General features: G+C 57.1%; 1 protein-coding gene across 2 annotated transcripts in view; it reads right to left on the reverse strand.

Moving 5' to 3' along the window:
* The window catches only part of AATK (apoptosis associated tyrosine kinase), a 47,711-nt gene that overhangs the window by 14,241 nt on the left and 8,319 nt on the right, over positions 1–25,151 (reverse strand). For both annotated transcript variants that reach the window (XM_055240819.1, XM_055240820.2), the window contains exon 2: positions 3,021–3,154. In XM_055240819.1, coding sequence (XP_055096794.1) covers positions 3,021–3,154 — 134 coding nt within the window. The remainder of the gene's footprint in view (positions 1–3,020; positions 3,155–25,151) is intronic.

Genomic DNA, 25,151 nt, shown 5'->3' on the forward strand with positions numbered 1-25,151 from the left:
GGTGCTCGGCCCAGAGTTGGAGCCCCCACCCCTGCAGGCCAATGGCCCAGCACCCCTGCTAACTGCCCTTCCATCTGTCTCCTCTCACTTATCCCCACGCCCCCCACCAGAGGCTCAGTTGTTCCATGAGGGGCCAGAAGCAGATCCCAGAGCCAAGAGGACCCATCTCAGACTCCAGAAAGGGCACGATGAGCTGTAGGCACCAGCGCCTCGGCCTGGCCTCGGTTCCCCCATCCCTCCCTGGTGGGCAGCCCAGGCTGAGCCCCACCTTGGGGCCTGAGGGCCTAGAGACAGGGAACCAAGGGACAGAGGTGAGGGCACTGAGGCCAGCTGGCCCTGCTCATCCAGAATCAGCCCCCAACACCCCTCAGCTACCCACATCCCCAGCAGCCCCTCACCCTGGGCCCTGTCTGGGGTCCCACCCTCCCATGGGGCAGCTTCGAGGACAGGAATTCCACCACCCCCTGCCCCACAGTCCTGTGGGAGAAGCAACTAAGTGCCCCCACCCTTGCCGGGACAAGGAGCATTCCTGGGTGCCTGGGAGCCCAGAGCCAACCGGCCACCTTCACCCTGGGCAGCCCACCTGCCACGGCCATCTGCCTCGGCAGCCCTGGACCTTCACCTGGTGGCCGCACCACCTCCGGAGCTCCCAGGACTCCTTAAGAGCCTGGCCCCGTGCAGCCTAGGGCTGGGCCACTCCCTGCCAGGCTGCTATTTTGAAATGTAGTGGCCGCACCTATCTAGGGGAGACCCCACCCCCAAGTCCAGGGTACATTCCTGCGCTGAGAGCTAAAGTCTCCAAAGTCCTGGGCCCAGCTGAAAGTAATTGCTCCAGGCACACAATGACAGCCCCAATCGCTGAGCACTCAGTACAGCCTCTGTCCCTCCTCACAACCCCCAGTGCCGTGGTGGGGAAACTAAGGCTCAGAGGGACCAAGGGACTTCCAGCTGGATCCTGGCCAGCACCCAGGCTGGTGAGTCGGAGGACAGGCAGGTGCAGTGGGAGGGGAAGCCTGGGCTCCTCATACACTACTTGTGACCCTGGGGACGCCTCCCTTCCCTGGGCTGCAAAGAGAGGGGTGGGTGGCTCTGTCGGTATTCCCGCAGGCCAGGCCCAGCCTGCACTTTCGGAGCACACAGCCACTCAGGGATGGGGGATGCAGGTGCTGCGTGGACAACTCCCCCTCCGCAGGACCCAGGACACCACCTCAGAAGCCCCCTCTTGGCCCTCCAATCCCAGCCCGGCCCCGCCCGTCTAGCCTTTGTAGAGAGGCCCAGGACTCACACTCTCTCCCTGGGGTCAGGCCCAGGCTCCAGGCATTACCTGCTGCCCCGGGGCCGGCCGGGTCCTGCTGATGCAGCGTGCAATCAGGTAACACAGGGTCAGCATTGGGGGCCTGCCCAGCCCCTTCCCACAGCACAACTCCCCACCAGGGAGCCCAGCGCAGGCCCCCAAATCCCAGGAGGGAGCCCAGTGTGGAGGAGGCAGGACTTCCCAGAGGCACACTGGTGCTGGAATGTTCCGGGCACCATGTTCCCAAGGAGGTGAGGAGGGTGCAGGAGGAGGAGCTGTGGCCAGCCCTTGTTTGGGGCCTTGTTCTTACAGTGCCCCGAGGAGGGGCCACTTATACAATAGCCCTACTCGTCCCACCCAGGCCCCACCTCCACTCCTGCCCCCGCCAAGACCTTGAAGCTCTGGCTTCAGGATCCCCAGGAAGGCGCCTGCGCCGCCTGGCCCGGTCCCTGGTGCCAGCAGGTCAGGGGCACATCCCAAGGGCAGGGTGGGGGCTCTGGGCAGGAGCGCAGACCCCACAGCCTGGGGCCACAGCTTTGCCCCCCAGGCACGCAGCTTCTCACTGGCTGATGGGGCCTGGGCCACCTCAGAGGGCTCTGGAAGGATGAATGGGCTGGAAAACGTGGCCTTTAGAAAAGGCAAAAAGACCACACCCAGCACCGTCACCTGCCAGGCCAGCGGGACAGGTGGGCAGAGCCAGCTCCTTGGTCCACTCTGTGTCATGACATACCAGGGGCAGGGAGGACTCTGGGACTGTCTCCAAAATGGGGGTGACACCAGTTGCGGCATGGGTCACTTAGTAGGAAGGCGCCCTGAGATACGGATGGGGTGCTGTGCGCGCTGCAGAATTCCTCCTCCCACCCTCCTCCTGGCGTACGAATCCGACCTCTGGCCCAGGGGTGGGGCTGACCCCCGTGGGCGTGTGAACCACCGGAGGTCCAGGCCAGGGTGTCATTTGCTCATCAGCAGGAATGGGACCCATGGGGGCTCTGGGAGGGGTAGGCGATGCTGGCTGGGGTTCTTTCTGCCTGGCCCTCCCTGCTGCTCAGTTACAGCTGGAGGTGGGCTGGGGGTTTGCAGGGGGAGGAGCAGTGCTTGGCATCTGTCCTTGGCCAGGGGCCTTGGCCTCCAGAGGGGCAGCCTAGTGAGGCCAGGCCTCGCCCTTGGCGATGCTCCCTAACCAGCAGGCTGGGCTGTAGCATCACACACCGCCCGCTCCAGAGGGCAGAGATACCCCAGGCAAGGTAACTCCAACTGGCAAGAAGGTCCCTGTGCCAGGAAGCTTGTCTGGGCGGCCCGGACTCCCCTTTGCAGATTGAATTCGGAGGGACGTGAAGGCCCCCTGCAAAGGCGGTCCACCACCAGGATTCGGGCCTCTAGGGAGGCAAGCCCCCTCCCACACCAGCTCCAGAGCCCCCGACACCCCCCTGCAAGGCTGTCCTCAGCCTCCGTGAGTGCTCAGGCCCAACCTCAGGCCGGAGTGGGAGCGTCAGACCACGCCCCCACAGAGGGCCTCAAAGTCAAGGAAGCTGGGGCAGGTCCCTGAAGAGGAGCTATGGAGTCCCTGGGCCAGGGTCCACGTGGTCCCCAGGTGGCCCCACGGCGACTACGGCCACCCAGCAGCCACCTTGATGGCCCCGGGAAGGAGGGAAGCTCAGGGTCAAGTGGACGCTACAGGCCTCGCCTGCAGGATCCCACGGCAGCTCTCGCAGCCCCCAGGCCTCACCTTGAACCCGATGCCGCCCTTCTTACAGCACAGGCAGGCCAGCATGAGGACGATGACAGCGAAGAGCCCGGAGAAAGACACAGCCACCACGGCGAGGGAGGACGGCCAGGACAGCTCGCTGAGCGGGGCGCCGTCTGTGGGAGAGCAGCACGGTGAGAGTGGCCATGGCTGAGGGCCGGCCGGGCCCCTGCCCCTGCTCTGGGCTCCACAGCCCTGCCTGGACTTGCTGCATGCCAGGCTGGGCCTCAGCACCCTGACCTCTCACCCCAGACCCCACACCTCACAGTGTGGCAAGCAGGTGGCCAGAGCCTGCAGTCCTGCAGCCAGCCACTGGACACCGCCCTGGCCTTGCCAGGGGGACATGGGATTGGCAGAGTGGCCAGAGCCTGCCCGGTTCTCAATTCTTAGGTTCACAGATATCCCTGAGAGATCAGGGTCTCAGGGACTACAGGGGGACCCCCATCTCTCTCCCGGATCCGTCACCCCACCTTGCCCCTCTGGGGCTGGGAAGGGGACATGGACTCTGTCAAACACAGGAGACCATGTTGCTGGCTGCTGGCCACACCCCAGGCTCTGGACAGCGGGGGCTCAAGGCCCTTCCAGCCTCTGAGGTGCGGGGACCTCGCTGTCCCTGAGAAGGCGGTGCTGCCTCTGCTAGGCAGCAGGGCTCCTGCATGCCACCTGGTGCCTTGAATCTGTTCCCTTGCCAAACCCACTGCCAGGCCCCTCTGGTGCTGTTTCTGTCCTGGGGACCATGGGGAAACCCCCTTCTGCAGCTGCTGGTCCACGGAGCCCCTCATTCCAGAGGGGAACTGACAGTAGAGCTTCCCTCCCAATGCCAGAGTATCGAGCTGAGCCTGGCTTCCAAATCAGGACCCCTGAGCTGAGCCAGGCTTCGAGGAAGCTCGGTCCATCTGCCGCCCACAGGATGGCATAGTGGGGGCCAGCCTGGGTGTCCCCTGGGCAGGGGAGGGCACATTGACCCGCAGCTCCATCCCCTGGGCCTGCCCCGTCCCACCACACCCAGCTCCAATCCGTGCCCTTCCCTAAGAGCTTTCTGTCCGGCTGCCCTCCACTTGGCCCTGGAGATTTTCCGGCCACCCCCAGTGCCTCTTGCCACTGAGCACCTGCAACTTCTCAGCTCCCAACACCCCTCAACACCCCATCTCCTGGCCCAGCACACTCCCAAAGGTGTTGTCATCTCTACCCCACTGGACAAACCAGGAAACAGGGTCAGTGCGGGCAGGGCCGCCCGAGGTGGCACACCTGACCTCGCCTGGCGTGCCCTGCCAGGGCTGCAGGCTAATGGGGCATCTGGGAAGGCTGCCTGGAGGTGGCGTGAGCTAGAAGACAGTGAGGGCAGCCTGGGCTTCCTGCTCAGGTCTCCAGGTTGTTCCCCACATATGAGGAAGAGGGGACCAGGACAGCTTGGAGTGAGGACCAGACAGGGCTGTGGGGATAAGGAGGCAGGAGGCGGCCAGCAAAGCAAGACCCGGGTCACCGGGGAAGGAAACCAGCTCTGCCGCACGTGGAGAAGAGCCAACAGGTGGGGCTGTGAACAGATGTCATCCCAGGTGAGGTTTCCAGGAGGTGCAGGCGTGCATGTCATGCGTGTGAGGACACCCTGCACACCGGGTGAGCCCCCCTGTGTTCTCATACCCCCCCCATGTTCTCATACCCCCCCCCCGTGTTCTCATACCCCCACTGTGTTCTCATACCCCCCCACTGTGTTCTCATACACCCCCCCGTGTTCTCATACCCCCCCGTGTTCTCATACCCCCCCTGTGTTCTCATACCCAAACGGCAGGAACACAGGCAGGGGCTCACGAGGCACTCAACAGGCCCCGCCCTCCGAAGCAGCCCGTGCCCTCCGAAACTGCGAGTTGCCATGGTGCCCATCTCCCAGGCTCCATCTGGTGCCCACCTGGCATCAGTCCACACCCCTCTGCCAACTTCACCCATGCCCTCCTGGCCCCTCTCCTGGCAGACCCTTCCCTCAGGGGACACACTGGATGAGTGAAGGAACCTATTTGTGGTCTTTTGGGGCCAGGATCTGGCCTCCTGTCCTCAGAGCTGGCAGAGCCCTGGGGCTGGACAGGCCACCTGCTGGGCAAAGAGCAACCCCAGGAGGCCCGACCTCAGCCTCCCCTTTTCGGACCCCACTTCGGCCACCCTGGACTCCCCTCCCATGGCCCCATCCCCTCCCTGGTCCTCCCCTGAACGGAGGCAGCTGGCCTCAGCCTCCCCACCGACCTCCCTTTCAGACCCCACCTCAGCCACCCTGGGCTCCCCTCCCAGGACCCCATCCCCTCCCTGGTCCTCCCCCTTATGGAGGCAGCTGGCCTCAGCCTCCCCTGCTGCCAGGTTCCCATCTCAGCTACCCTGGGCTCCTCCCAGCAAGACCCCATCCCATGCCTGGTCCTCCCCTGCACTGAAGCAGCTGGCCCTGGGGCACGGCCCTGCTATGAGTTCCTCCTCCCCTCTAGAAGGCCCCGGTCCCAGTGCTGGGCGGCCATGGGGGGTCATTCAGCACCACGTGCTGACTCAGTGGAGGGCAGAGGTGGGCAGGGACACCAGGCAGGCCTGCCTGTGAGCACAAGGCCGTGTCCCTGAAGGTGGATGTGTAGGGGTGGGGGATGGCCACGAAAGCCAGCCAGAGGCTTGCAAGGAGAGACGGCACACCTAGGCTTTCAAAGCCACAGAAGCGGTCGGTTTCTGGAGCCCCTACCAGTGCCCAGAGCAGCAGAAACCACAGCGGTTCCCATCTGAGGGTCAGAGCGGCTGTCCGAAGCTGCAGAGACCCTCCCTCATCAGAATCACTACCACCCTTGCTGGGCGCGGTGGCTCGTGCCTGTAATCTCAGCACTTTGGGAGGCCGAGGCGGGTGGATCACTTGAGGTCAGGAGTTTGAGACCAGCCTGGCCAACATAGTGAAACCCCATCTCTACTAAAAATACAAAGATTAGCTGGGTATGGTGGCACAAGCCTGTAATCCAAGCTACACAGGAGGCTGAGGCAGGAGAATTGCTTGAACCCAGGAGGCGGAGGTTGCAGTGACCTGAGGTTGCGCCATTGCACTCCAGCCTGGGTGACAGAGTAAGACTCCGCCTTAAAAAAAAAGGAATTACTACCACCCCACTTCGCAGATGAGGACACTGGGGCCCGTGGAAGTGAGGTGGTTTGTCCAGGACACCAGCGAGCCTGGTGACCACAAGAGGACCCTGGGCAGGGGAGGGGGGTTCCCACAGTCTCTCGGCCACAGGCTGCCTCCCTCAGGCCCACCTGCTCTCGGCCACCCTGGCACCCACAGCCGAGTGCCCCCTCTGCCGCCTATACATTCCTGGAGCCTTCTCTGTGCCCTCATCAGAGGTACCTGCTGCCTGTCAGCTTGTAAGACCAGGCTCTGACCCCAGATGCCAAGGGCCAGGCCTAGTGCCCTGGGAACCATGACACCTGTTGTAACAATCCAGCACACAAACGTGCCCATGTATGTGCATGCATGAAAACACATGAAACACACATGCACACACCACGAAAACACGTGAAACATACATGCACACGTAACATGCATACAACAATATGTGTGACCGTGTGTACACACTGTACACAGGCCAAGACACGAACGTTCATGCACAGACATGCACACACACATATGCATGTGTGCATAACAGAAGCATGCACACATACCCACACACGCATGCACACATACCCACACGGGCACACACACACCCACACATGCACACAGACACGCACGCACACATACCCACACACGTGCACACCCCCCACATACGCACATACGCGCACACAAACCCACATGGTGCACCCACACACACACGTGCACACACGCACGGACACATACCCACACACGTGTGCACACAGACATACCCCCATACCCACACACACGCACACATACCCACACCCACACAAGCACATACCCACACATGCACACAGACCCACACACGCACACACATAGCCCCACACACACACGCACACACATACCCACACGTGTGCACACACCCACACCCAGACACCTACACACACACGTACACACGCAGAGACATACCCACACAAGTGCGTGCACACCTACCCACACATGCACACACATGTACCCACACGTGCACACACACCCACGCGCACACCCCCACACGCGCACACGTGCACATGGGCACACACATGCGCACACACCCACACGTGCATGCACACACCCATACATGCAAACACACCCACACACGCACACTCGCACACGCACACACATGTGCACACACCCACACACGTGCACATATACCCACACACATGCACACATACCCACACACGTGCACCCACATACCCACACCCACAGATACCCACATGCGCACAAACCCACGCGTGTGCACACACACGCGCACACATACCCACACATGCATGCACACCAACACACGCGCCCACACCCACGTGCACACATCCACACACACGAGCACGCACACCCACATGACCACACACCCCCATGTGCGCACACACGTGTGCAGATAACCACACGTGCACACATACCCATACACGCACACACAACCACACATGCATACAGATACACATGCGTAGACACGTGCACACACCCACAAGTGTGCAAACCCACACACACGCACATGCGTGCATGCACACACATGAATGCACACATGTGCACACACATCCCCTGGTTGTGTCCACTATCGGCCTACTCAGTAGGTATCATCATCCTCACTTTACGAGTATGAAAACAGGCTCAGGGATGTCACAAGCACACCCAAAGGGTGGCCCGGCTCTGCCAGCTCCACTGCCCTGCTCCAGACGCCATGCCTGCCCTTCCACAAGCCACGCGGGAGGCCCCACTTATCTCCTTGGGACCAGCTCCCACTAGCAGGTGGGGAGGCCTCTGTGGGGTCTGCTTGCCTGTCCCTCTCATTAATGCCTCATTCTTCCCAGATGCGAGAAGGGGTACCTGGGACCTCAGCCCAGAAACTCGTGCCCAGGAAGACACAAGTTGCACATGGCTTTGTTTCTGAAACTTCTTGAAAGCCCATTTAAACCAGCATCCCAGTGTTCAACCCTCTGCTGCCACACACGCCGCACAGTGTCCCCCAGGCTCTTCCAAGCCCGGCCCTCTGCTGCCACACATGCCGCGCAGCCCCCAGGCTCTTCCAAGCCCGGCCCTCTGCTGCCACACACGCCGCACAGTGTCCCCCAGGCTCTTCCAAGCCCGGCCCTCTGCTGTCACACACGCCGCACAGTGTCCCCCAGGCTCTTCCAAGCCCGGCCCTCTGCTGCCACACATGCCACACAGTGTCCCCCAGGCTCTTCCAAGCCCGGCCTGGCCATACTGCAGTCCCCGGTCCTCCCGCAGGCCTTATGAGAGCCCAGGTAGCTGCACCGAAAGGTCACTTCAAAGCAGACCCCCCAACCCTGGTGACCCCTGCTGATGCCCCAGCCCTCCACTGCACTGCTGAGGCTGTGCACCTGGCCATGGTGAGAATGGGGGCAGTTCTGCCTCCTCTGCAGCTGGGCTGGAGGATGCCTATGTGAGCCTGCGGTGGATACACCGTGACACCAGCATGCACACACGTGTCCAGGCTGTGGCTTCCTAAGGCAATTGTCCACACAAGGAACCAGGGCCTCACCTATGGGGGGTAAAATGCACCAGGATCGTCACAGCCCATGAGTCCTCTGTCCACCAGCCTTGTCCACTGGCGCTGAATCGGCCATCCTTGGGACCCCCAGAGGGTGACTCTATTTCTTTTTGTTTTAGAGATGGGGTCTCACCGTTTTGTCCAGATGGGAATGCAGTGGTGTGATCGCAGCTCACTGCAGCCTGGAACTCCTGGCCTCAAGCAGTCCTCTCCCTGCCCAGCCTCCCGGGTAGCTGGGATGAGGGGTTTGACAGGCATGTGCCATCCGGCCTGGCTGGTCACTATTTCTACTGTTCCTGCTGCATCTCTTGGTCTGCACTCTGCTGTGAGGGAGGGCAGGGCCTTCACCCCCACTTGCTTTTTTCGTATCAGTGCTCAAGACGCTATCATTCCCATTTACTTACATCACACAGCGCACCTTTTCATTCCAATGAGCTGTAATGTGTTACTATAATTGTTTAGTTTGATTCTCAAATTGCCCCAGATTTGGTAAGGGGGCACCTGGTATATGCAGAACAACGGCCCCTAGAGCTGTCCACCTCCCGATCCTTGAAACATGAGACTCTGGGTGCCTTGCATGGCAAAAGGAGCTTTGCGGGTGGGATTAAGGTAAGGACCTGAGGTGGGGCCATTAGCCCAGATTGCCAGGTGAGCCAGGGTCATCCCGAGGGTCTTTGGACGAGGTAGGCAGGAATTGGAGATGAGAGGAGAAGTGACTGCAGAATCAGAGGCCATGGGAACCGTGGGGACTGTGGGGGCCGTGAGGGCTGGGAGCTGTGGATGCAAGGGGCTGAAAAGGCCAGGGGTGGACTCTCCCCAGAGCCCAGCCTCCACCGCGTTGACTGTAGCCCGTGAAACTGACTTTCGGCCGGGCGCGGTGGCTCACGCCTGTAATCCCAGCACTTGGGAGGCCAAGATGGGTGGATCACCTGAGGTTAGGAGTTCAAGACCAGCCTGGCCAACATGGTGAAAACCCTGTCTCTACTAAAAATACAAAAAACTAGCCAGGCATGGTGGCATGTGCCTGTAATCCCAGCTACCTGGGAGGCTGAGGCAGGAGAATCGCTGGAACCCGGGAGGCAGACGCTACAGTGAGCTGAGATTGCACCACTGCACTCCAGTCTGGGTGACAGAAACTCTGTAGCCCCCAAAAGAAAAGCAAGTAAGTGACTTTCCATTTCTGACCTCCAGAACCTACAATAATAGATTCCGTGAAATCTGTAGTCAGTGGCCACAGCGGCCACAGGAAACTCACACAACAGCCCTTCCAAGGGCCTCCCCAGCAAAGCCTTTGTGGTATCTGCCCCCAACCCCTGTGCCTCCTGGGACACAAGACAGGCCCAGCAAGGGTGGGGTGCCACGGAAAGCTTGGTGGCTGGGCAGGTCTCCAGAGGGTCGCCATCAGTCCTCAAAGACATGCTCAGACGCAGTGGCTCAGGCCTGGCACCAGCTGGTCCCAAGGTGGGGGTGGTGAGGGCACATCTGCTGTGCATACATGGCTGGACGCGCTGGGGGCAGGTCCAGATCAGCTTCAAGGACTCTGCCCAGGCTAACCCTAGAGGCCTCTGCTGCTAGCAGTTAGTTTCTTTTTTTTCTTTCTTTTTTCTTTTTCTTTCTCCCTCTCTCTCTCTTTTTTGACAGAGTCTCACTCTGTCACCCAGGCTAGAGTGCAGTGGCATGATCTCAGCTCACTGCAACCTCCACCTCCCCAGTTCAAGTGATTCTTCCACCTCAGCCCCCCAAGTAGCTGGGATTACAGGCACCTGCCACCACCACCCCCGGCTAATTTTTGTATTTTTAGTAGAAATGGGGTTTTACTACGTTACCCAGGCTGGTCTCGAACTCCTGACTTCAGGTGATCCACCCGCCTTGGCCTCCCAAAGTGCTGGGATTACAGACATGAGCCACCGGTCCTGCTCTTTTTTTTTCTTTTTTCCTTTTTTTTGAGACAGAATCTTGCTCTGTCACCCAGGCTGGAGCGCAGTGGTGCAATCACGGCTCATGGCAGCCTCAAACTCCTGGGCTCAAATAATCCTCCCACCTTAGCCTCCCAAGTAGCTCAGACCACAGCCTTGCGCCACCACACCCACTAATTTTTACATTTTTTTGTAGAGACAGGTCTCACTATGTTGATTGGGCTGGTCTCAAACTCCTGGGTTCAATCGATCCTCCCGCCTCGGCCTCCAGTTTCAAAGTTAATGTCTATTTGGCCATTGTCCGGCTCTGGAGCGTTGGCTCTGCTGAGAGGTTGGGGTGGGAAGAGGCAGAGCCAGCCACAGGGAACTGGCAGGGGACCACGAGCAGGAAAGAGAAGGTGCTTGTGGTGGAGACACCCCCAACAACAGGCTGCCAGCTTTGAGTCAGTCTCCCCCTCCTGGGAGTGGCCCCTCACCTGTGAGTCTCCCTGAGCAGTGAGGACCCAGCCCCACCCCCGCCCCGGCCAGCCAGCCTCCCTGTCCCCGTCCCCCAAAGTCCACTTTACTTGTAACCACCCTATCCACGGAGGTGTGGACGCATTGTCGGTGGGACCCTCACGCCCACCAGGTGGCACTCTCAGCCATTTTACACACGCGGTGGAGAGGACAGGAGGCTCCCGGGACTCTGGGCCACGCACAGCTGGCCTCCCTGCTCCAGGCACAGCATGGCCTCAGCTCAAAACACAGGCATGGTCCAGGATGGCGCTTGCTCAGGGAGAGCTGGGGGATCCCAGCTTGGGGTACCATAGCCCACAGCGTTGCCGGCACACGGCCCTCCCTCAAAGGCCATGGGAGAGTTCCGAGAGTGGCCTGGCTGAGCCTGAGGGTGGCCCCACAGCCCAAGCCCTTGGCCAGGTCCCACGCAGCCTGTGCGGGACCCTGGAGTCCTGGGACACATCACCTGACCTGGCCCAGCTTCTACAAGGCTGTCCCTAGGACCGGGTGCTCACTGCAGCACAGGGTCGCCCTGGTCAAAGCCAAGAGCTAGAAAGTTTTCTGTGTTGGGTCCAAATGCACTTCCCCTCAACCCCATCCAGCTCTGCCTGGGGCCACGCAGCCCCCACCCACCGTGTCCACACAGCCCCACCTCCCCGGGCCATACAGCCCCCACCCACCGTGTCCACACAGCCCCACCTCCTGTGGCCACACCTGGTCCTCTAGCCTCCTCGGCCCCTCTGGCTCCACAGTCTCTCTCCTCAGCACGTCGCCCCACGGTTAGCAATCCGTACCCCTGATGAGGCCAGGACTGTGTAGAGTCCAGGGGCCCCACAGTGGGTGGCCACAGGGTGTGATACCCACAGGGTAAGGCGAGGCCTCCACACTCTCCACCCACACCGCCTCTTCTGGAACCTTGGGCCCTGCCTGCCCGGGGCTCCAGGCTCTGCTCACCCATCGGGTATGCCTGGCATGCCCCGTGGGTGCGGGCGTGACCCCCATATGCCGGCTCAGTCTGAGGTTCCAAGGCTCCCGGCCATTCCCCCCACAACAGCAGGTGCGCCCAGGATGAGCACGGGACCAAGGGTTGCCCCTGCATGCTTCCTCCACCCAAGCTGCCTTCCCACAGGGACGGGTGGCCAGCATACAAGGTGTGGCTCTCTGCCCCCACCCCTGTCCCCGCTCGGTCCCTCAGGAAGCTTCCTGCTAAGTGGCTACATGCACCCCTCCAGGAACTCGGGGCTCACTCCCCTCCCCGAGGCAGCCTCTGTCACCTTTCGTGGCACCAACAGCCAGGGTCTCTTACACAGACCCGGCCTGACCCACACCCCCCAAAAATGCCCCCAAAATGTCCTCAAATCACACAAACAAATGGGTCAGGGTCAGCAAAGCTGCAGATGGGAGCCTGGGGGTAAAGATCAAGGCCCCTTGTCCCACCCCCGACACTGCTCTCCCCATCGCTCTGTGCTGGTTGGGTGTTCACACCTGGGGCAAGGTAGCCGGGACCCTGGGGAGAGGTTGGCCACATCTTCAGGGAACAGCAGGCCTGTGGGTTGCTGAGAGGACACAGTGGCCCCTGGAGGCACCCCCAGGCGGGGCCGCTGCAGCTGGGACAATGGAGAGGTAAGGGGACCAGGCAGGGGGCCTGCAGGAGCCCACGGGGCTCCCTTGAGAGCCGCCCACCCACTCTCAGTGCCGCACCCCACCCCACCCCCATTCACGTTTCCAGCGTAGGAGTTCACCTTCATTGTTATTAAAGCTTCTGTCTTCAGATCCACACCGGAGAGTGTGGCAAAGTCTGAGAGCCCGGCTCACTCCTGTGAATCACAAGCTACAAAGTCCAACGTGCTGGTGCCCATTACAGACACTGCCTTAGACAAAGCTCCCAGGTGAAAGAAGCTAACAGTGTGGAAAAAGAAAGCACAGACAGGAAATTTGCCCTTCCAGCGTCAAAAACTACAATAATTAGAACCTCATAGTGCTGGGGCCAAACCCACCAAAATCTGGGCCTGGCCATGCAGAGGATTCCACGCTCCATGAAAAGCCTGACTTCAGGCCGGGCGCAGTGGCTCATGCCTGTAATCCCAACACTTTGGGAGGCCGAGGTGGATGGATCACTTGAGGTCAGGAGTTCGAGACCAGCCTGGCCAACATGGTGAAACTCTGCCTCTACTAAAAATACAAAAATTAGCCGGGCGTGGTGGCAAGTGCCTGTAATCCCAGCTACTCAGGAGGCTGAGGCAGGAAAATCGCTTGAACTCCCGAGGTGGAAGATGCAGTGAGCCAAGACTGTGCCACTGTACTCCCTGCCTGGGCTATCGATAGAGTGAGACTCCATCAAAAAAAAAAAAGAAAGAAAAGAAAAGAAAAAAAAAAAAAAAAAAGCCTGACTGCATAACTTCAGATTAAATTATTGTAAGGTAGATTACAGCATCTTAAAAGAAAATAGGTAAATATTAGATTTCTAAATGGAGAAGGGTTTTTAAGCTAAAAGCAATGGAAGGGATCACAAAAGAAAATATTGAAGGCTTTGGCTCCATAAAAATGTCTGTTCCGGCCGGGCGCAGTGGTTCACGCCTGTAATCCCAGCACTTTGGGAGGCTGAGGTGGGCGGATCACCTGAGGTCAGGAGTTCGAGGCCAGCCTGACCAACATGATGAAACTCTGTCTCTACTAAAAATACAAAAATTAGCCGGGCGTGGTGGCATGCTTCTGTAATCCTAGCTACTCGGGAGGCTGAGACAGGAGAATCACTTGAATCTGGGAGGCGGAGGTTGCGGTGAGCAGAAATCGTGCCACTGCACTCCAGCCTGGGCGACAAGAGCGAAACTCCATCTCAGAAAAAAAAAAAAAAAAGTGTGTTTGATAAAAGCCCTCAAATTAAAGGCACCACAGCAAACCAGAAAAAGCAATTTACAGAAAATGTGTCGAAGAGCTGATGTCATGACTACACAGAGCACACAATCAGTAAAAAATAACTAATACGTTAAGACCCCAACATAAACAAGACTGGGTGCAGTGGCTCACACCTGTAATCCCAGCACTTTGGGAAGCCGAGGCAGGCGGATCACTCGAGGTCAGGAGTTCGAGACCAGCCTGGGCAACATGGCCAAATCTCTTCTCTACAAAAAAATACAAAAATTGACTGGGCGTGGTGGTGGGCACCTGTAATCCCAGCTACTTGGGAGGCTGAGGCAGGAGAATGACTTGAACTCAGGAGGTGGAGGTTGCAGTGAGCCAAGATCACACCATTGTACTCCAGCCTGGGCGACAGAGCGAGACTCCACCTAAAAAAAAAAAAAAAAAAAAAAAAAAAAAAATTAGCTGGGTGTGGTGATGCACACCTGTGGTCCCAGCTACTCAGGAGGCCGAGGTGGGAGGATCACTTGAGCCCAGGAGGTGGAGGTTGCCGTGAGCCAAGATTGAGCCACTGCACCGCAGCCTGGGTGACAGAGTGAGACCCTGTCTCAAAAACAAAACCCACAAGCAAACAAACTACGTGAAGTCAGCTCACAAATGAGGAAATACAAATTGCCCAACCCGGCAGGGCACAGTGGCTCACACCTGTAATCCCAGCACTTTGAGAGGCCGAGGTGGGTGGATCACTTGAGGTCAGGAGTTTGGGACCAGCCTGGCCAACATGGTGAAACCTTGTCTCTACTAAAAATACAAAAATTAGCCGGGCATGGTGGCACGGGCCTGTAATCCCAGCTACTCAGGAGGCTGAGGCAGGAGAATGGCTTGAGCCCAAGAGATGGAGATTGTAGTGAGCCGCCGAGATCGCACCACTGCACTCCAGCCTGGACGGCAGAGCAAGACGCCGTCTCAAAACAAACAACAACAAAAAACCAAACTGCCCAATCCGGGAGAAAATGTTCAGCCTTGATCATAAAGAAATGCAAAATTACAACACATCCAGCTTCCAGACAGCGTGAGTTTTTAGAAGCCAGTAAATCAGAACTGGCAGCCCAGGCCGTTTGGTGGATGTTAAATCAGAACAGCCTGGGGCCCTGCCTCCGCTCCAGCCAAGTAATTCCACGTCTGGAAATTTACACTAAGAAAATAACCAATAACCTAGAGGGCACACGCATCCAGAATAAAAATAAAGTAAGGAATGAGAAAGTGAACTCCACAGATGGAAAAAGCTGTTTGCACAGAGATGTTCATTGCAGTGGTGTTTATAAGAGCAAAAAAGAGGCCAGGCCTGGTGGCTCCCGCCTGTAATCTCAGCACTCTGGGAGGCCGAGGCGGGCAGATCACGAGGTCAGGATATTGAGACCATCCTGGCTAACACAGTGAAATCTTGTCTCTACTAAAAATACAAAAATTAGCTGGGCGTGGTGGCAGGTAACTGTAGTCCCAGCTACTCGGGAGGCTGAGGCAGGACAATGGTGTGAACCTGGGAGGCGGAGCTTGCAGTGAGCCGAGATGGCGCCACTGCACTCCAGCCTGGGCGATAGAGCGAGACTCCGTCTCAAAAAAAAAAAAAAAAGTAAAAAAGAGCCTAAATGTTCAACAGTAAAAGAATGATGAAATAAAAACAATGGTATATCTGCAAAATAAACCATAAAAAGTGAATTTAAGACTATGTTTTAGGCTGGGTGAGGTGGCTCACACCTGTAATCCCAGGATGCCAAGACTGGCAGATTGCTTGAGCTCAGGAGTTTGAGACCAGCCTGGCCAACATGGTGAAACCCCATTTACAAATACAAAAAAAAAAAAAACTAGCCAGGCATAGTGGCACACGCCTGTGGTCCCAGCTACTCCAGAGGCGGAAGTGGGAGGATCGCTTAAGCCCGGGCGTGGAGGTTGCAGTGAGCTGAGGTCGTGCCACTGCACTCGAGCCTGGGTGATGGAGCAAGACCCTGTCTCAAAGAAAAGAAGGTGTTTTAAACAAACGGGAAGATATCAACGACGTTATGCTAAGGAAAAGAAGCAGGACGTGCAGGACGCCCAGGACCAGGGCATGAGGGAAATGTGTCATCGTGACTGCAGGGCCTGGTGTATAGATAGAAGTGCATATACATATTTGATGAGCTTTGACGTCTCATAGATGTTAGAATTAATGAAATTACACAAGGTCACCATGCGCCGTTTGGTTCTCTTCCCTCTACCCTCAGTAAGGGTAGAAACAAGAAGCAGGACATAGAACTATTTACAAATCCTGATCACAAGTTTGTAAAAAAAAAAAAAAAAAAAAAACAGAAGAAAGCTGGGAAAGAATACCCCAAAGCAAGAAGAGTTTGTCTTGGGAGGTAGAAATCCAGTTGGTTGCATTCTGCACTTTCACATTTTCTACAACAAGCGTGCACTGCGTTTAGAATCAGACGATGTATAATTGTATTTGATTATCACTCAAACCCGATGCCATCACTGCTGCCTTTACAGAGCCGCGCTGGACGCAGAATGGCCACCTGCCCTGGGGTCTCCGTCCACTCTCCGCCGCCCCCAACACGCTCAGCCTCCCACTTGCTCCTCTATCCTGACATGTGGTCCCAACACCCCCGGCACCTTGCAAAGCGCCTGATGTGGTCCTTGGAGGAGCCCACCCCTGTCCACAGGGACCCTCCCTGCCCGATACCACAGCCCAGGCCAGCTCACAGGGAATGTCCGCTGGACCAGTACCAGCCTCTAGGATGACCGGCTGGACTTGAAGCCACACATGGCTCCGGGACGAGGTACCTGGGGATGAGCCCCAGGGGTTCCCCCAATGGAAGGCACTGGATACAGTGTGGGAGGGGACACCAATGCCCTGAGGTGCCTGTGGCACACCTGGGGCAAGGAAGGGAAGGAGCACAGAGACACACTGACACACACTTGCACACACACACAGGTGCTCTCACAGACATGCACACACACAAATGCACACGCTCCCACTCATGCTCACTCATGGACACATTCGTACATGCACACACTCATGCACACACACACACCCTTGCCTGTGTCCACAGTCCTGCTCTGAGCCAGCAGGACCCACCCAAGTGTCCAAGGAGCAGGTGACCCTGCTAGTGAGGAGCTTGGGAATAGCCCCCAGCTGGGCAGTGGGCGAGGTGTCCCCAGGTGAGGGAGACACGGAGACCGGGGGTGGAGGTGCCTTGGCTAGGCCAGCAATGGGGCAGCGACCCAGGCTCTGTCCTGGGAGCACCCTGGCCGAGCTCTGGGTTGAATGTGTCCCATGACTGGCGAGCAAAAGGGACAGCCATCCCGAGAGCTGCATTCCGGGTCCGGGGCAGCCCCGCCAGCCTCCTCCAGCTTCTGGGCACCCCCTCCATTGTCCTCAGCCCACCCCTCCCCTGAGCTGGTGCAGGTTCCCTTCCCTGACCCCAGCACGTCACCCACCACCGCAGCCTCCAGCCCCGTCACCAGGCCCAGTGGCCACCGCCCACACCCGACACCTTCATCGGACTGCCCTGGAGTTTCCCAACCATACACAGCTGAGGCTAGTTCCCCATGCGGTCCTGCCTCCTGCCCTCCCCGGCCCTGTGGGAAACCTAACCCCTTCCCCCACTCTCACACCCAGCCCCCCGAGGAAACCCAACCTCTAATCCCTTGTCTTCTCTCCACATCCTCCAGCCCCTTGCAGGCCTCCAACCTCCACCCCAAGACACCAGCCCAGGGGGACCCTGCTCACGCCTCCCTGGGGATCTGCACTGTCATCCACCATGGCCATTCCTGACCTAGATCACAGCCACTTCTAAAAGCACTGCCCGTGGCACCCCCAGCCCACCCTGGGCTTGGCTCCCATGGCCGTGGGCTCACAACAGCCCTAGGTGCCTGGAGCCTGTGCCCTCATGAGCTCTGCTCCCTGCTCACGCCTGTCCAGGCTCTCTGCTTGTCCAGGATCCCCTTGGAAGCAGGGCCCGAGGCATAGGGCACTCAGCCCCCACCAGCCCAGCCTCAAAATGCCCGGTGCCTCAGTTTCCCCAGTCTACCTGGAGGGGCAGGTCCCTCTGGTCTGACAGCTCAAGCCCCCGAGGAAGGTGAGCAGCTGCCCCATGAGGAGGGCCGTGACTTTTTAATGGGAAATAACAAGTGAGTCCTCACGCCGTGGGACCACTGCGGACCAGCCTGGTGCCTCCCGAGGGGACAGCACACGGCTCCGTGGATACTCGGTGTCCAGACAGGCAAATCCAGACACAGAAAGTGCGTGGGTGGCTGAGGGGAGGGGGAGGGGGATGCGGAGGGACCACCGATGGGTGCGGGGCTTCCTTCTGGGCTGATGAGAATGTTCTGGAACTAGAAGCAGTGGTGGTTTCCACACCATGGTGAACGTTCTACAAGCCCCTGAGCTGTTTGCTGTAAGATGGTTATTTTGTATTATGTGAATTATACCTCAATACATTTTTTTAAGTAACAGTTTGACATCCATGTGTCAATGCTGGGTGGGGACAGGCGCCCCACTCCCCCATCCTAGTGCTACCCCCAATCCTAGGACTCCCCCATCCTAGTGCTCCCCACCCCATCTTAGGGCGCCCCCCGACCCCAGTGCTCCCCCATCCTACTCCTCAGTACCCCGGCAGCTCACTGCCCATTCCCCCAGACCTCCTTCATGCTCCACCCACCAGGGACGCTCCCTCTGGGAAGCTGCCCAGATCCTCCCAGAACAGGGACTCTCTCCACAACAGGCTGTCCTGGGGGACTCCCCTATCACAGCCAGAACCCTCCACTGCTCACACCATGAAGAGCTCATTCCTCATCCAGCGGCCCTGGGGGTCTCAGGCGCCCCCTGGCACTGCCACATGGAAAGGTACAGCACAAGGGGTGGTCAGCAGGCTGGAAGTGGGCTCTGGCCCCAAAGGCAGACAGACAGGGGTCTCTCTACCTGGGTGGCCGGCAGGTGGGCCTCGGCGGGGCATCTGAGGACCTCCTGGCACCAGGGTCCCCTTTCCCCCGTCTGGTGATGCAAACAGGATCCCGTGCAGGAAGGAACTGGCGCAACTCTGGCAGGCGTGCCGCTGAGTCGAGGGCAGACGGCACTGGGGAAGTCAGCATGTCCAGGGGTCAGGCCAGTGTCCCTGGGAAGCCCAGGGTGGTCCCCATTGTCTGTTACTTACACCCCTCTCAGTTGCAGGCTGAAGTAGCAAGATTCTTGGGGTTCCTGGGGCAGGAGAAGGGAGGAAGGGGTACTCTGTGCCCCCCTACGAACCACTGTGGGGCAGACGGAACAGGATTTCTCTGCAAAGGTTTGCACAGGGGCCCAGACACAGAACAGTCTGAGAGGAATAGAATTCCTAAGCAGAGACACAGAGTCACTTTTCCTGGTGGAGAGACGGAAACCGGGTGTCAGCCAAGCCCCACCTGCACAGAACCCAGGCCCAGCCCACCTGTCTCCCCCCTCACCCCTCCTCCCCCACATCCCCAAGACGAGGTGAAAAGACATATCCCTCAGAAATGAAAGGACAGACCCGCTGCCTGGAATCAAGCATTAACTTTTCTATGACGCAAGGCTCCCTGGGGCTGGGGGGAACCGTGGCCGGGGACACGTGCACACACTTGTGGCTCAGACGCATCCACGGGGCAGCAGGCCACCTGACGCCAGGCCGCCACGCGACCCAGTTCTTCAGAGACCCGGCCTCCCCGATCTGGCTGGTCACTTGGGCCCATCTGCCCCCAGCCTCCCAGGACAAAGGCTGTGTCCAAAGGAGACCCTGACCCCAAGAGCCGGAACTGCCCTGGGAGTGATTAAGGAGGGGCTTGGATCATAATCCCGAAAGACACCGTCTCAACACCATCATCCAGAATATGCTGAAATCCCTGAAATCTAAAATCCCCAAAAGCACAGTCACCGGAGGGTTGCGTCGTGTTAGGCAGAGCTGGGACCCTGAGATTGTCTTTATTTGGAAATTAAGTGTGCTTTAGGGAGATGCCCGTGGTGGCCAGGTTGACAAGGGTAGCCTTCGATTTGGGTGTCAACTCAATCATAGAAGAAGTGAAAACACAGGCAAAAAATACAAATCTCCCTGCCAAATTATTCAATCACATGAGACTTCCAAACCCCTCACAGGCAGTGCCACGCTTGCCTTCAACAAAAAACAGCCTTTGGGCCAGGAAAGGTGGCTCATACCTGTAATCCCAGCACTTTGGGAGGCTGAGGTGGGCGGATCACTTGAGGTCAGGAGTTTGAGACCAGCCTGGCCAACATGGTGAAACCCCATCTCTACTAAAATACAAAAAAATATTAGCGGGGCATGGTGGCACTCGCCTGTAATCCCAGCTACTTGGAAGACTGAGGCAGAAGAATCGTTTGAACCCGGGAGGCAAAGATTGCAGGGAGCCAAGATTGTGCCACCGTACTCCAACCTGAGCAAGAAAGCATGACTCAGTCTTGAAAAAAATAAAAATAAAAAATCCTTTGGCCGGGAGTGGTGACTCACACCTGTAATCCCAGAGCTTTGGGAGGTTGAGACAGAAGGATCACTTGAGCCCAGGAGTTTGTCACCCACCTGGACAACATAACAAGACCGCGTTCCTACAAAAATTTAAGAATCAGCCAGCAGTGTGACTTGAACCTGTGGTTCCAGCCTGTTGGGAGGCTGAGGCGGGAGGATCGCTGAAGCCCAGGAGGTCAAGGTTGCAGTGAGCCACCACTGCACCAATGCACTCCAGCTTGGGCCACAGAGCAAAACCCTGTCTCAAGAAAACAACCACAACAAAAGTCCTTTGTCAGAGAAGAAGAAGAATTCAACCAGGTCAGCAACCTCAGAACCAAACGCTTGCTGACACCAACACTCCTTCCTGTTATAAAGCACATTCGGCGGTGAGCTGAGCTATCCTTGGAGATCTGACCACCGGAGAAGATGGATTCTAATATTTAGTACTAAATCTAACAGAAAACTAGTGCATGCTTCACTTTGCCTAATGGATGGCACCTTCCAAACCGGCCCTGCTGATTTTTTTTTTTTTCTTTTTTTGAGGCCGAGCCTCGCTCTGTTGCCCAGGATGGAATGCAATGGTGTGATCTCGGCTCACTGCAACCTCTGCCTCCCAGGTTCAAGTGATTCTCTCGCCTCAGTCTCCCGAGTAGCAAGGATTACAAGCATCCACCACCACGCTCAGCTAACTTTTGTATTTTTGTAGAGACAGGTTTCACCATGTTGGCCAGCCTGGTCTTGAACTCCCGACCTCAGGTGATCCGCCTGCCTCTGCCTCCCAAAGTGCTGGGATTACAGGCATGAGCCACTGTGCCCAGCCTCCATCCCCACTGATTTTTATCAGCTATATATAATTCATGCCCCTGTTGGATTAGGAAATTCCAGAGCTTTCCTGGCTTGTTTCTGTATTAACAACTGGGAAAAGTACAGCACCTTATCAACATTTATTTGAAGATTTGGTGGACTTTGTGGGAGAAAATGGATTTCAATAGAGTCCCCAAACCATGACAGATTTGGAATTAGGTGTGATCGAGGTTTCTAACAGTGAATTTGAAGATGTCACCAATAAAGTTTGTCTTTTCTGTTCAGCCCAATGCACTGGGCAGAAAATTCAGACGAGACAGGAACTTCCGTTTAAAGATGCGTCATTTGCCTGCGTGGGCGTTCCTCCTAGCTGATGACACCCTGGAGCGTTCAGGGAATTAACAGCTGCATTTGCCCTAAGAAGCCGGGGAAGTTACTGACTGGTTCGAAAATACTCGTGCGTATGGCAGGATGAGAGGATGCTTTGTGACGGTGTTGCTGCTCTGTCACCAGCACTATCTCTGCCAAATCTGTGGTCTGTGTATGAGGCCCATGTGCAATGGACCTCCTGTACCCCAAACAACACAGAAGCGCGGCACGGAAGATGGGAGAATCTAATGAGAATGCTCATGCGGTATGGGCCGAATCACAGAAGAATTTCAAAAAGAGCAGTGACAGCTCATGCCTGTAATCCCAGCACTTTGGGAGGCCGAGGCAGGCGAACCACCTGAGGTCAGGAGTTTGAGACCATCCTGGCCAACATGGTGAAACCCCGTCTCCACTAAAAATAAAAAATACAAAAGCTAACCCAGTGTGGTGACGGGCACCTGTAATCCCAGCTACTCAGAAGGCTGAGGCAGGAGAATTACTTGAACCCAGGAGGCAGAGGCTGCAGTGAGCCAAGCTCAGATCGCATCACTGCACTCCAGCCTGGGCAACAAGAGTGAAACTCCGTCTCAAAAAAAAAAAAAAAAAAAAAACAGAGCAGTGCCACGTAGAAGATGAATGTGAGCGTCTTCTCCAAGGAGAGCCACAGCCTACGAGAAAAAAAGCAGCTACTCGTCGAAATGCACAGCCTCACCATGTGGTCGTGAGAGGCAGCCAGGTCTTAAGGACTGTCTCTGCAGCTGCCCGTCACCTGGCCCTGCCATACCCTTTTTCATAAATCCAACTTTTTTTTTTTCTCTTAGTTTTTTTCCCACTATTTTTTGTTTTTTATTTTTTTGAGACGGAGTCTTGCTCTGTCACCCAGGCTGGAGCGCAGTGGCACAATTTCGGCTCACTGCAACCTCCACCTCCCGGGTTCAAGTGATTCTCCTGCCTCAGCCTCCCATACAAGCGCCCGCCACCATGCCCAGCTAATTTTTGTATTTTAGTAGAGATGGGGTTTCACCATGTTGGCCAGGGTGATCTCAAACTCCTGAGCTCAGGTGATCCACCCACCTCGGCCTCCCAAAGTGCTGGGATTACAGGCATGAACCACCACACCCAGCCTTTTCTACTATTTTCTTTTTTTTTTTTTTTTTTTTTTTTTTTTTTTTTTTTTTTTTTGAGTCAGAGTCTCGCTCTGTTGCCCAGGCTGGAGTGCAATGACATAATCTTGGCTCACTGCCACCTCCGCCTCCCAGGTTCAAGCAATTCTCCTGCCTCAGCCTCCTGAGTAGCTACGATTACAGACTTGCGCCATCACACCCCGCTAATTTTTGTATTTTTAGTAGAGACGGGGATTCATCATGTTGGCCAGGCTGGTCTTGAACTCCTGACCTCAGCTGATCTGCCAGCCTCGGCCTCCCAAAGTGCTGGGATTACAGGCTTGAGCCACCGCGCCCGGCCCTTTCCCACTATTTTAAGTGGTCAGCATTACTTCTTACAGCTCGCTGTGCTCTGCACTTCATCTCCGAATCATTTCCAGTGCTGGAGGTGTAAACTGTGTGGAGACCTTTAGAGGGTTCTCATTCATCTTGTGCACTTTTTGCGTGTTTGACTCCACAGATGTGCATCATCACGGCGCTCTGCTGTGCACAGAAACTTTGAACTTCCTCAAAAAATGAAGAGATGTTCTGTTCGTACATTCACATTTGGGCAAGATAAAATTTCTCAAGACCCTGGCTCTTGTGGGCGACTGCACGTGTGGCAGTGACCATCAAGGTTTCTGACAGATCTTGTCAAGAGACTTAAAGTCATCGTCACAGTATTTCAGACGAACGCAGCGACGCGGCCAGGTGCACACGATTACCCACCATAGTAGCACGGCTTCATAAGTTTCCCTTTTTAATACATTTTACCTATTAATTTTATTTTTTTTTTGAGATGCAGTCTCACTCTGTCACCCAAGCTGGAGTGCAGTGGCGTGATCTTAGCTCACTGAAACCTCCGCCTCCCGGATTCAAGTGATTCTCCTGCCTCAGCCTCCCGAGCAGCTGGGATTACAGGCCCCTGCCACCATGCCTGGCTAATTTTTCTATTTTTAGTACAGACAGTGTTTCAACCATCGTGGCCAGGCTGGTCTCAAACTCCTGACCTTGTGATCCACACGCCTCGGCCTCCCAAAGTGCTAGGATTGTAGGCATGAGCCACCGCGCCAGACCTATTATTTTTCTTTTTCTTAATAAGGTCTCACTCCGTCACCCAGGCTAGAGTACAGCGGTGCCATCACAGCTCACTGCAGCCTTGAACTCATGGGCTCAAGCAATCCTCTCACTTCAGCCTTCCCAGTAGCTGGGGCTACAGGTGTGCACCATGCCCGGCTAAGGTTTGATTTTTTGTAGAGATGGGGTCTCATTGTGTTGCCCAAGCTGGCCTTGAACTCCTGGGCTCAAGCAATCTTCTTGCCTCAGCCTCCCAAAGTGCTGGGATTACAGGTGTGAGCCACTGCGACCAGACTAAATGTCTTTTAAAGAATCTTTTAAATCATTTTTTCCTGAATTCGGTTTCTGGAATTTTGACCTTTTGGGATTTCCACACTCAGGATGATGGCACTCGGGACTGTGTCTTTTGGGATTCAATCGGCTCCTGCTAGAGAGAGCCCAGTCCAGCGGACCCCTCCTCGGCCCTGATCGCCAGTCAGGCACGAAACTGAGGACCCCCTCCCCAACTCAGAAGCGGGGCCCTGGGCAGGGGTGTGGCAAGACCCCACAGGCCTCCTGACACCGGGGAGAGGGCGGGAGGAGCCTCTGGGACAGCGACGGTGTCCCCACAGGCCCCGGACGCAGCATGGTGCCCAGCCCTGAACCATCCCCACAGTCACTCCCGAGACCAGATAGATGTGAGCATCTGCCACGTGGGATTCTGGGTGGCAGGTGAGGACGGAGCAAGGGCTGTAAGTCACCAGACGCCGCCCCCGGCAAGAGAGGGGAGCCCGAGTGTCCACGGATAAGGAGGATGCAGGCCGCCCACGGTTATTTTTAGGAGAGGCCACATAAAATGTAAGCTTCCGGGATAAGCCCAGGACATGGCAAGGTCCACAGGCCCGGGCTGGGTCCACCCAACACCACGGGCACTTCACCAGCCCATGCACACGCTCGCCTCCAACCCAGGCCTGCACATGCTCATAGACGCATATGTACCCCTCCACGCACATGCCCGCCGCACACGCTGGCAGCCCCAAGGTGGGCATCCAGCCCTCCCCCAGTGCTGGGACCAGCCCCACTCTCTGCTGCAGGGAACCCCCACCCGGTCCCCGGGGGTTACCACCCCAGCATCTCCAAGTCTGCCTCTCCTGCCCCTCGACAGCCAACCCTGCAATCAAACATGGATGCCCAGCCCAGCCCAGCGATGGAAGCAAGTTCCGCCAGCTGGACACTCACAAGGGACGTCCCCTGTTGACGCAAGACACAGCCCAGGCCCAGCCTCCATCAGCATCAGATGCCCCAGGGCCTACCCCAAGGCTGGTCCAAGGGTGGGACGGGC

This window comes from Symphalangus syndactylus, chromosome 14, assembly GCF_028878055.3.
Source record: "Symphalangus syndactylus isolate Jambi chromosome 14, NHGRI_mSymSyn1-v2.1_pri, whole genome shotgun sequence".
NCBI classification, from domain to species: domain Eukaryota; kingdom Metazoa; phylum Chordata; class Mammalia; order Primates; family Hylobatidae; genus Symphalangus; species Symphalangus syndactylus.